At 38.8% G+C, this 12,189-nt stretch overlaps 1 protein-coding gene across 3 annotated transcripts in view; it reads left to right on the top strand.

The window, feature by feature from the left end:
- Positions 1–12,189, top strand: part of MICU1 (mitochondrial calcium uptake 1) — a 224,330-nt gene that overhangs the window by 110,780 nt on the left and 101,361 nt on the right. For all 3 annotated transcript variants that reach the window (XM_075935002.2, XM_075935003.2, XM_075935004.2), the window contains one exon: positions 7,946–8,060. In XM_075935002.2, the coding sequence (XP_075791117.2) occupies positions 7,946–8,060 (115 nt within the window). The remainder of the gene's footprint in view (positions 1–7,945; positions 8,061–12,189) is intronic.

The following is a 12,189-nucleotide window of genomic DNA, read 5'->3' as shown; positions in this document are numbered from 1 at the left end:
TAAGGGCTTGTGAAGACAGTCTATAATTGCTAAAGTAGAATCTACCACTGATCAGTGCTTTTTTGATCATTCCTGAGATCTTGAAAGCCTAATAGCACCTTCAGCGTTGAGCTGTTGGTCCTTTTAAATGGGTGAAAAGTAATAGCTCTTCACAAATGGAATATCTTATTTCTTTTCTCCTTTGTGTGATAATTTCGCTGTACCCTATGGTATATTGAAAACATTGGCATTTACAACCTAACATAGATTAATTGTATAAATTAAACTTTATTCTTAAAAAAAAGAGTATACTAATATAAGCCTTATTGAAATGGCTCAAGTTGGTATTAATTTTGAGTCCTGGGGAACTCCTCCAGTGGGGAATTGAAGTATAGCCTGTCCCTTTTCAGAGGCATTTCTTTCTTGCTTTTCTAGCAGGTGTTTCTTGCATGTCCAGTTCCTGCTGCCTGTGAAAGTCTTGGAAAGTTTGTGTTTTTTCTCTTGACTGCATATAGAATGCTGGTGTTGCATTTCAGATGCGGTTTGTTTAACAGTGACATATTTACTCAGTTGGTGAGAGGAGTATCAGTAAATTTCTTTCTCCAGTCTCAGGAGACCACCAATAATCATGGTAACTGCTTATTTCTTGATTGTCCTGAAAATGTTTTAAATTTGCATTTAGAGGAAGAAAGTTCAGGGAAAGGTTTTTATATCTCATCTTCAGATAGATCCTAAAGATAAAATATTTATATTAAAATTCTTTTCCATTAGTATGTGCTATTGAAAAATAAACCAAAGTGCTTTCTTCACTAAAATAAGGAACATGCGAGTCGGTATTTTCATAACTTTTTGAAGCTACTTTTTAATATTCAGATACTTCTGAATTTGCCTTTCAGAACAAGTTTTTGCTTCTATGAAGCTGCAACAAAAGTGTTATAGTACTTCCAGATAGTGCTACCATCATAAACTTTTCCATTCTATACAGAGGCTTAAAACTCAACTGCAAAATTCACCATGTAATAAAATATTTCATAAGACTTAATTTTGAACAACTTTTTAAATTTTCAGACTTAAAAACCTAGACCATCTTTATGTAACATTGATTGTGAAATATATTGGTTTTTAAGAAGTCAGTAAAAGGGGGAAATGATTACGGGGCTGTAATTTTGTCTATCCTTCCTTCAGGTACAAAGCAGAATCTGTCATATTAATTTGCCTCTGAGGCTATGTCTAGACTTCTGGCTTCTTTTGGAAGTACCTTTTTTTCGGAAGAGATCCTCTGAAAAAACTTCTTCTGAAAGAGAGCATCCACACACAAAAGCACATTGAAAAACTGATCTGCTTTTTCAAAAGGTAGTGTCCATTAGTGTCCATTCAGCATGGACACTACCTCACATGTAAGCTGTGATTACTATGGATGGAGTGGCCACTAGGGCACCTGTGCTTTTTCCTCTTCCTTTGAAAGAACTCCTTCTTCCCCGTCCCCACACACCTTTTTCTGAAAAAGGCTTCTTCCTCATAGAAAGAGGATTACCAACACTGGAAAAACCCCTCTGTTCTTTCAATTTACTTTAGGAAGAACGTGATTGCAGTGTGGACGTAACTCAGGTTTTTTCGGAAAAATTGCCTTTTTTCTAACAAAACTCTGTAGTGTAGACATACCCTGACTGAACAAGGCTCTGCTCTGGGCTCTTCAATCTAAAGGATGCTGGTTGTGTGTGTGGTTGGTTTTGTTTTTTGATAAAAGACTGTTTTAACTGGATAGTCAGGTGCCAAGGTGATGGGTGCCACTTATGCATCTGTAAGTGGCTTTGATGCTTTAGATTTTGAATAGTGTTTTATTTGATGATGCAGTATTAGTCTTTTGACATTTTGAAAACAGAAATAAAGTGTCCTTGGTATTAATATTTGCAAACAAGGCTAAAATAGGAATTTCATAACTTTTCTTTATGTATATGTATAGTTTTATACATACCCAAGGATAGATGCTTTTACAGAATATCTGTTCAAATTCATTTTGAAAAGAACTGCCTTAATATAAATTTACACAGATCTAGGCCTGCACTGATTGTGAAGGAGTTTTATTGGTTTAAGTAAACAGAGTGAAGTTACCCAGCCTGTGACTAGACCAGGAAAATAGGAACCATATTTGCACATTCTGAATGCTGCTGAGCATTCAGATTGACCAGGCTCAGCTAATGTGTTCTAGAGGAGTCCATTCCTGTCTAAACTAGCTGCTGTATGAAAATGAAAAATGTAATTAAACTGTATTAATTAACATGATTGTAAAAATTACCAATTTTTCTGGTCTTGTTGTGGTCATGGAAGGATCTCTGTCCATTGGTTTTATTTAAATAGACACTGCCAGTCAGTACAAGTCTAGGAAGGAAAAATATCATACAGCATCCCAGAAATAATTGTGTACAATATAGAGGTATAGTGCTGTGCAACTTTGTGCATGTTTGAACATAAGATTTTTCAATTAAAAAAAATGTTCAAGTCCTTGGTATTGACTGGATGTAATTTCAGAGAACCTTAAATGGTGACTTGAAAAAGCAAGCAATTTGTCTAAAAAGGAAATGAGAAAAAATCATCCCCATTAGATTTCTGCAAGGGATTGTTTGACAGATATCCCTTCGCCTCCCATACATAGCTGTGAAAGATTGCTATCTTTTTGTAGTACTAGTTTAAACAGAAAAAATAATAAATGAAAATGCAAGAATGTTGAAGGTCTGACTTGAAACCTACAGAATTAAGGAAATTCAGAGCAAAGGCTGGTGTGCTGTATGTAACTTAACCTGATGGGTATCAACACTGATACAGATTTAGATATCTCTACAATGTGTAGGCTTCTTAGATAGACCAGCGATGCTGTTTCAGTCTTGATCCTGAATACTCTGTGCAAACCAAAACATTTCTAAGTATTTTCAGGGTGAATATTCACAGCTGTCTGTGAAAAACTATTTTCTAAGGTTTTAATGTGTGCATGTTGATTAGGCCACAGAACTAAAGGTGGTCAGTTGGGACTGAAAAGGAATTTGCTTTATGGAAAGCTGAAATTTACAGTATCTTAAGCATTCATTTTTCATATATAGTTACACAATTTCTATAACTCTAAAGAATTTAAAAGAGAACAACTTAATCTCAACAATTATTGTAAATAAAAAATGGTTAAAATGCAGTCTTTTGATGATTTATAAATAAAAAATCCCATTTCGGAGTGAAATTATCTATTTCATTACATGCACCATACTTTGTTTTGGAAGGGGAAAACTGTGAAGTGATTGCTTGAGATGCACAACTTTTGATGCATTGATGCATATGGGCCCAAAGTGGTACTGAAACATAAGCATTAATTGCATGGATCAACTTGCTGAATGTATGTCTCCATCTCCAGGATGAAATATAAACTTTTATTTTCAATGACTTACAAAAGAACTTTCTTTGAAAAGCAGCAAATTAAATGCTACTCATGACTTAGCTTTTAAAGTGCCAAATGAAATGGTGCTACTGGAGTTTATTTAGATAACCTCTGATAAAAAGCTTAACATTGAAATTCACAGAACTTTTTGATGTTGCAGAGAAGACATAAGTAAATCTGGAAAAGGATATACATGAATTGATCTAAATATTAGATGACATATATGCTTTGATCTTATAACTATACATTGAACCTGGCAACAGCCAGAGCACTAAGTTCTCTTATTGCCCTTCCACTGCCATTCTAACAGAGTGGCAGTGCAGATGCCTATACTGGGCAAAGCAATCAGCCAGAAGTACAGGCAGTCCCCGGGTTACGTACAAGATAGGGACTGTAGGTTTGTTCTTAAGTTGAATTTGTACTTAAGTTTCTCTGCCTCGGGCTTCCTGGAATCAGCCGCTGATCAGTTTCAACAGCAGCTGAATCTGGACGCCTCGGACAGAGCAGCTGGGGCGCTGCCGAGTAGGTCCCCACAGTGCAGCGCCGCACCTCGGCGCTGCGGGGACCAACCCAGCAACACCCCAGCTGCTCTACCCCAGGTGTCCCCAAGTCAGCTGCTGCTGAAACTGATCAGCAGCTGATTCCAGGAAGCCCGGGACAGCTCCAAAACAATCTCCAGAGATTATAGAAAACGAGTAGTGGAGAATTACCAAGTTGGGTTTAACATAAAACCCAAGTTCAAATTTGGTTTAGCTGACACGAATGTGTGCAACGGAAAATTGTCCCCCTCTAGAGTCTAGCAGCGTTGCAAGTCAACATCAAGATGCACTGCAAGAATATGAGCGGAAGCTTGCGTAATGCTTTTCAGTCTTTTGCTTGGTTGCAGCCTCAATAAGTGTGTCACTTGAGAACTAAAAATTAAAAAAAAAAAAAGGAAGTTATAAATCAACATCCCTGCCCACCTCCAATTCCATTAGCTCAGAGTAAGAAAAATAAAACATTTTTCTTGACCTTATATTTGTCAGGATTTTGACAGTTTATAAAGTTGGGAAACAATTTTCATATTTTTCTGTGTTTGTCTTAAGAGGAAAGGCTACTAAAATGAATACTCAGAACTCCTGGCTAAATGATGGAATTGCTTTTCTGGTGTTTATTGCAACACACACAACTCCTTGAAAAGCAAGAACATACATCAGTGTAAATAGTTGTTTTTTTCTTCCTTCCATTAGACTACATTGTCATTCCTGGATCTGCCTGTTGCTAGACATCCGAAATTATATGGATTGCCTGAGCTTCCTTTTTAAAATATAAACAAACTTTTCAGCTGCACGGTCAATGTTTAGCAAAGTTTGTAAGATTAATTGACAGTATGAATCTGTTTGATAGAAATTACTGAATTTGACACATTTTCACTGAATATATACAGACTTGCTTGTAATGAATTAAAATATTTGATTTTTACGTGTATGTATGCTTGTTTGTGTGCTTCTCTAATGTGATTCACTACTTGATAAAAATGGTTTTTTTTTTCCAGATAATTGCTCCTTATGAATTCTCAATTGTAAATGTTCTTCAGGCGGTGCTGTATGATTGTCACTGGTTACTCAGTTTTTTGAATGGATTTTAAGTATTGAAAATTATTATTTTTTAAAATTTATTTGAAAATGCTTGGTTAGTTATTTTAATTCAAGCACATGATGTGAATATTTTACTGAAATTGTACAAATTCTAATCAGGCCAATTGTAAAGACTCATTGCCTAAAGAATTTAAATCTAATGCTTAATTTTGCTTTCCTTTCTGTCATTTCTCTGTTTTAATTCCTCCTTTCAGCTGTAATATAACTCATGCTGTGTTGAGACAAAACAGAAGAAATAGACTGTACAAAAGGTGGAAGTCAAAGCTTTATAGACAAAAGGAAATATATTTTAGTAAAGAGAGAATTGGCTATCGATTTTGCGCTAAATGACAATAGGCTTTGCAGCATTTCAGGAAGCGTTTTAAACAATCTTTGTGATTCTGTTTCATATTTTGTGGTGTTCAGAATCCTTGAGGGAACTTTACATCTAGTATTGCAATTTATTTTAGATGCCGATACTTTTTTTTTTTCAGATGATGAGCAAACAAATGCAAAAAACACCTAGTAAAATTCCTGTTAGGTGACACTCAAATATATGGATACAGTTCCATTTACTTGTCTTACACATTCCTCTATTAGTTTGACTAAGAATTACCTGTGAAGTTTTCAACCTTGTATCTTCAATACCTGGCTAACCTCTTAACAGTATAAGAAAGCCAGTCCTTGGAGATTGTTTTATTTCTGGCATATCTGATCGGCTGTATCTTGTTTCACAACAGATAGTGAGGTTTGCCTTCTATCCTCAGTGTTAAACTCTTTCTTTCTGTTTGGGATGGGCTCATCATTTTAAAACTCAGTTTAACTAAGTGTGGTCTACCTTTTCTTCTCACACCAAATGGCTGTTTCATTAAAATGGGAATTTGTAAAATATATTACCTTGTCTATCTTGCAGAACAGCAGAGCTTAACCATAGGTGGAGAGCTGATTGGAATTAGTTTGGGGTACTTTTAGTCCTTTCAAATAACTTTACATTTATAAGGATCTTTTCCAGCCTTTAATATTAAATAAAAGCCCATTTTCAATGTGTAAATTCATAATACTCATAAAAATTAAAATCTATTTCCAATTACACCTCAGACACTATATAGTGTTTATTAATCCTTTCTCTGTAAATACTCCATATATATCTGGGTATCAGTAGCTTATAGTGAACTCTGCAAAAAAACAAATGGAAAGGCAGAGCCAATAAGTAACACAAGTGGGATATACCATTGAGGGATACAGCAGTCATGACAATTATGCAAGAAAATGGTTGCAAAAAAAAAAAAAAATTTCACTAGCTGTTAACTCAAGCTTCCATTGCATTCAGAGAGAACTACAGGCTGTTTATTTATCTTCAACATAATAAACATTGTGTGAGTGTTTTTGGGTAGAGTCTGACATAACTTTGTGCAGTTAGCAAAATATTTCTTTAATGAAAAGAAAACACTGCCTAATGTACTGTGATTATGTATTGCTAATGTCTGTTGAAAGTGGAAGTATTGATAAATGCTTCTGCTGATCTATGGGGGTTTACTTCACATTCTTAAACAACTCCAAATCTTCAAAATAAGAGCTATTGATCAGGAGAGCTGAGCTTAACTTGAAATTATGAATTTGCTGATCAACATGACTTTTTTTTTTCCTCTTGTGGTTTCTAAGTCAGATATTTGTCAAGCCGTCTTCTAAATTATTAGGCAAACTAATCTCCAATTTGCTGTCAAGTAGAATGGTGAGTTCTTTTCAAGTATAGCTGAAGGAGATGGCTTTAGATGGTAGGTGTGAACATTTGACTAAATGTCAATGCTTGGTGGCTTCTTAGTGTATAGTTGCAGCTAATAGTTGCTGCAAATCTTCCTTGATTTTGCTAGTCTAACACATCAGTTAGTGTTGATGTTTTGTAAACTTATCTTGTTGGTTAACCTATTTTCTTTCCTTTATCTTATATATGATGGGATCTTCGCTAGACAGAGGTAACAGATTGGGGCACTTGTGTAGCTGGACCTTGGTGTGGTGGTGTTTGTTGTTTTTGTTTCATGATACTGTTGCTAAATTAAGCTTGCATTGTTTTTGCTTCTACGCTTGCATGATTAGATATGGATTAATCTGAACTGCACTTAATGTGTTATATTAATTTTCTTTCTCTCTGTATGTGTGCGTGCATTTTCTAAATGGTTCACCAGTATGAAATTCAGTATCCAACCTCTAATACATTTACATGGATCCTTTTCAGTCTTTGAAGCTACAGTGGATCAGTCACTCAATAGCTTTCAGTTTAGCAGTGAGATTAGCTGACAAAATACATGTAATATGCTTTTCTAATTAAAAAAAAGTTTCCAGTCATCTTAAAAGTTGCATGCCTTCATGCAGGCATTTTTATTCTAGTAGATGTCTTTTCCAAGCAAAGGCTTGGGTTATAGCAGCATTTTATCAGGTACCTAGGTTTTTGGGAAACTGTGATCCGTTCACATATTAAAACCAAACTGCTCCAAGCTACTGTTAAACTAGGGCAATTGTAACAAAATAAAATCCTTGGGGATGGGGGAGACTCAGTAGGGCTGCAATTTTTAATTCTATTGTAAAGACCCTAGACTGTATAGCACCATTATTTGCTAGAGAATTTATACAGCACTAAATAAAAAGCGTATCATATGTTGTTTGTCTCTATTAGACTAAAGATGCTAAATTTATTCTCCTGTTCCATTTTGTGCTGCATTAGAAACATAAAACACCTTGGACTTACACATGCTACTTCTGATAGATTTGAAGTCTGGAAAAGGTCCATTGAATTGGAATGGTAATAGGAGGGAGGTGTTCATTTAAAAAAACATCTTGTTGGTAGCTATGATAAAAATCCTTTTTGTTTAAATGTTTAATTGGTTCTTTTATTTTCTTTGTTTGGGGTGTGTGGGTTGGTTCTGTAAAATAGAAGTTATCCCAAGAACGAGAGAAGTTTGCGGATGAAGACAGTATATTTTATACACTTGGAGAATGTGGGCTCATCTCTTTTTCTGACTACATCTTCCTCACTACAGTTCTTTCCAGTAAGTATAGTCTCTTTTTTTTTTTAAACAATCTGTTATCACTGAATTCCTTTTCTAGTTTTAAATGCTTACTAGTGATACAATGTTTCTGCTGTGGCATGTACATTAGATAATTTTTCCTAAAAAAGATTCTATTGACTACTTAAGAGCTGAATAAATAATTGTTAATGAATTTTTTTTTCAAAGTTAGACCAAGATTTTGTAGACGGTTCATGAGCAAATTGCGACTTCTTCATATTTATTCATTATTTTAAATTATTTGGCATAACTTTATTAATATTGATTATTTTTGGCTTGCTGTTGAAAATTAAAAAGGGTAGCAGAGTTCCTTATTTGTGATTGACTTTATTAGTCTAGATAAATATAACTCTTGTATTTTCAGGTTTACGTGCAAATGCATGCACAACATGATTTTCAATTCATTGTTATAAGTATTAGAATGTACAAGCTAAAAATTCACTTTGCTGGTGCATTTGTTCTAGTAAACTCAGTCATGTGAAAGCTAGTGGATAGAGAACCCCAAAAGAGTGTAAATACAGCTGAAATCAATCATCCAAAGATTTAAACAAATATGAAAAAGAACTGCAATTTATTATTTGCCTAGCTCCAAACTCAAAATATAGGACAGCTTCTATTCTTCTCAAAGTATGTTCTCTGGATTCTAAATAACAAAAACTTAAAGAAAGCCTTTCTATTATTTCTGTTGGCAAGAAATATACAGCCAATAGCCTTAGTTAATACAGGACAATCTTTCTTTTCCTCTTATAAATATGGATCAGAAAAAAAAAAGTAGCCCTTGTTTCTAGAACTGCTCTGCTCACTTTAGAAAATGTTGCTGTATAAAAGGGGGAAACAAAGAGAAATTCTACGTTAATTTTCAGTTCTGTTAGAAAAACTGCAAGGAAGAAAATTATTATTTGTCTAATGAAATTAGACAGAATTTATTTTGAGGCTTCCAAGACAGGTAATGATAAACACTCCAAAATAAAACTCTGCCTCTTTAATTTGCCTAATACATGATGATTTGAGAAGAAAAAGGACTGTTCTATACTGTTTTCATCTACTTGTCTTTTACTGAAGTTCAGTCCTGACTTTATCATTCTTGCCATTCCTGGCTTGAGTCTTGGATGAATAGAAGACTATGATGAAGTTAGCAAAATTATGCTCAATTCATGCCTGAGCCAGAATTGTAACTCTGGTCTCCACATTTAAAAAGCTGTCACAGTTAACAAATTGTATCTTTAAATATAGTCTAGTTGTGTGAGTGGCCAATTAGTGTCCAGCATATAGGATGTTGTATGTGATTATATTATAACCTGCAAAACCTGAGGGAGGAAAAAATGGAAGATAGAGCTTGTACATTTATCGGCTACTCAAGTCACAGGGATGGGACAAATCGTGATTCAGGGAGGAGCTGCCCCCTTTGCCTCATAGCATATGATGCTCTGGAATACAGTTAGGGCTGGCTCTAGGTTTTTTGCCGCCCCAAGTAAAAAAAATTTTGGCTGCTGCCTCCCCCCCCTTTTTTTTGTCCGGGGAGGGTCCGTGCACAAATGCAGCTTGCACAGCTTGTTGGGGGTGCGTGTGCAAATGTAGCTTGTGCGGCTTCCTGAGGGTTGGGGCGCGCGCTTCGGAGGGAGCCAAACCCTGGTGCATTTTCATCTCCTGGGACAGTGCCAGGGACTCCCCACGTGAGGACAATGGGAGGGCAGGTTCATCCACAGCAAGCCAGTTAAAGACTTCCAAAGCATGCAGCTGTTCACATCGCCTCGTGCTGGAGTCCCGGTCCCACTCCTCACTCTGCAAAGGGATTTTATTATTAGAAGCCTTATAATCACTCAGACTCCAACCCCAACACATAAGCTGTCCAACTCTTGGTGTCCGTGGACAAAAATCAGCCTCACTATACAATGAAACAGTTCAAAGGGGTTAAGAGAAATTTTGGTTCAACTCCCCCAGCTCAGCTGTCCAGAACAAGACACAAGGGACAAGGAGTCTTGTTGTAAACAGTGGTTCTGGGTACTTACACTAGTGAACTGGTGGAATTTCTTTAAATGTTGACAGGAGACATGTTCTATTTAATTTTTAAATTTAATTCATAAGTTATTTAAATAGGTTATGATCAATTTAGTCCATAACAATTTTTAATTTAATTTTAAAGGTATATTATTTAAAACCAAGCCTATTTAAATGGGATCACAATTCCAATTTTAATAAAGCTTTCCTGTCCCAGACAGGAAGGGACTTGGGGACATAGGCACTGGGAACACCAGAGTTCCCCTTCCTCAGACAAAGGGAGAGGGAGAATGACCTGGGTCCCAGGCAGGTGTGAGGTTGTCAGGACACAGCACAAGGTGGCTGGGTTCCTGAGCAGGTGTGGAGGGGCGGCGGGAGGAGAGAGGGATCAGGGCCCAGAGAGTAGAGGGAAGGGGGATTGTTTAGAGAGCCAGACAGGAGATTGGGATCCACATGGGAGGCGGGGGGAGGGGGAGAAGAGGAGACAGAGTCCCAGAAGGGTTGCAGTGGGCCAGGAGGTGGGGTTGCTGAGCAGAGGCAGGGGGCAGGGGTATCGCGGGGTAGGGGCACACAGGCCAGGCCAGGGGGGTGAGAGGGGCTGGAGTAGGGGGAGTTGTGGGGTAGGTGCATGGAGGGGGGAATGGCTGCCGGGGGGGGGCGCACTCACAAAGGCGAAGAAGAGGCCTCAGGGCTCAGCCTCACCAGCCGTGGGTGCCTCACGCTGCCCTCCTGGAATCACCCTGCCTCAGGGTTACCCACACAGAGTTCCCAGTGCCCCGGGGCCAGGCGCAAGCTCCAAGCAGCCAGGCACGGGGCTCCCACCTCGGGGCTCCCTGGTGCCTGGAGCTGGCCCTAAATACAGTATTACAAATGGATAGAAGTTCCTAGGACCAGGTATGCTCTGTGCATCTTTTGCAAGAGATGTGATATGTAGATGATTAGTAGGGCCTTACCAAATTCACAGCAATGAAAAAAGCATCACATATCATGAAATCTGGTCTTTTGTGCTTTTACTCCATTTTATACAGATTCAATGGGGGGTCCTGACCCAAAAGGAAGTGGCAGAAGGGTTACATGGTTATTTTAGGGGGATTGAGATATTGACACCCTTACTTCTGTGCTGCCTTCACATTATGGTGGCTGGAGAGCAGTGGCTGTTGGCCAGGCACGCATCTCTGAGGGCAGTGCCCTGCCTGCATTAGTCCAGAAGTAAGGGTGGCAATGCCATGCTGTCGCGAGAATCACAGGTCCGATGATAAATACCCAATGGGGGAAGGACAGAACCAGGTGGACAGTTTTATCAAATAAAAAATATTTATTTATGACAATGGTGAATTTATAGTATTTATTCTAAGATTTTTAATAGACCGTGTTAATAATGGATTTACAATATTTATTATATTTATTCTATGGCTTCTAGTAAAACATGTCAGAGATATAAGGATGGGAATGGCAAGGGGAATAGTCTCTAATCTTAAAATATCCAGCTACAGTAATTAAATAACAGTGATAACTACAAACTCTTATGTACTACCCAAAAACAACTACCGTATTTTCCGGCGTATAGGGCGACTGGGCGTATAAGACGACCCCCTATCTTTTTAATTAAAAGATAGGGTTTCATCTTATATCCCAGCGCCCCTCCGCCTCCTTTGCTCCCGGTGTCCCTGGTCTGCTGGAGATGGTCCCCAGCAGACCAGAGGCACCGGGAGCAAAGCCGCCAGGAGCGCCTGGGCTTCCCCCCCCCCCCCCCCAGCCCCTCCGCGGCTTTGAAAGCCTCGGGGGAAGCCGGCGGGGGGGGGCATCCCAGGCGCGCATGGGCTGCCCCCCCGCCGGAGCCCCTCCGCGGCTTTGAAAGCCTCGGGGGAAGCCGGCGGGGGGGCATCCCATGCGCGCCTGGGATGCCCCGCCGCCGGCTTCCCCCGAGGCTTTCAAAGCCGCGGAGGGGCTCCGGCGGGGGGGCAGCCCATGCGCACCTGGGATGCCCCCCCCCCGCCGGCTTCCCCCCGAGGCTTTCAAAGCCGCGGAGGGGCTCCGGCGGCGGGGCATCCGGCGTACAAGACGACCCCCGATTTTTGGGGGATGTTTTTTAACTTCAGAGGTCGTCTTGTAC

The sequence above is a fragment of the Pelodiscus sinensis genome, chromosome 8 (genome assembly GCF_052426305.1).
Source record: "Pelodiscus sinensis isolate ZL-2025 chromosome 8, ASM5242630v1, whole genome shotgun sequence".
Lineage (NCBI taxonomy): Eukaryota > Metazoa > Chordata > Testudines > Trionychidae > Pelodiscus > Pelodiscus sinensis.
Note: the sequence above shows the minus strand (reverse complement) of the source record. Positions and strands in the feature narration are given on the sequence as shown.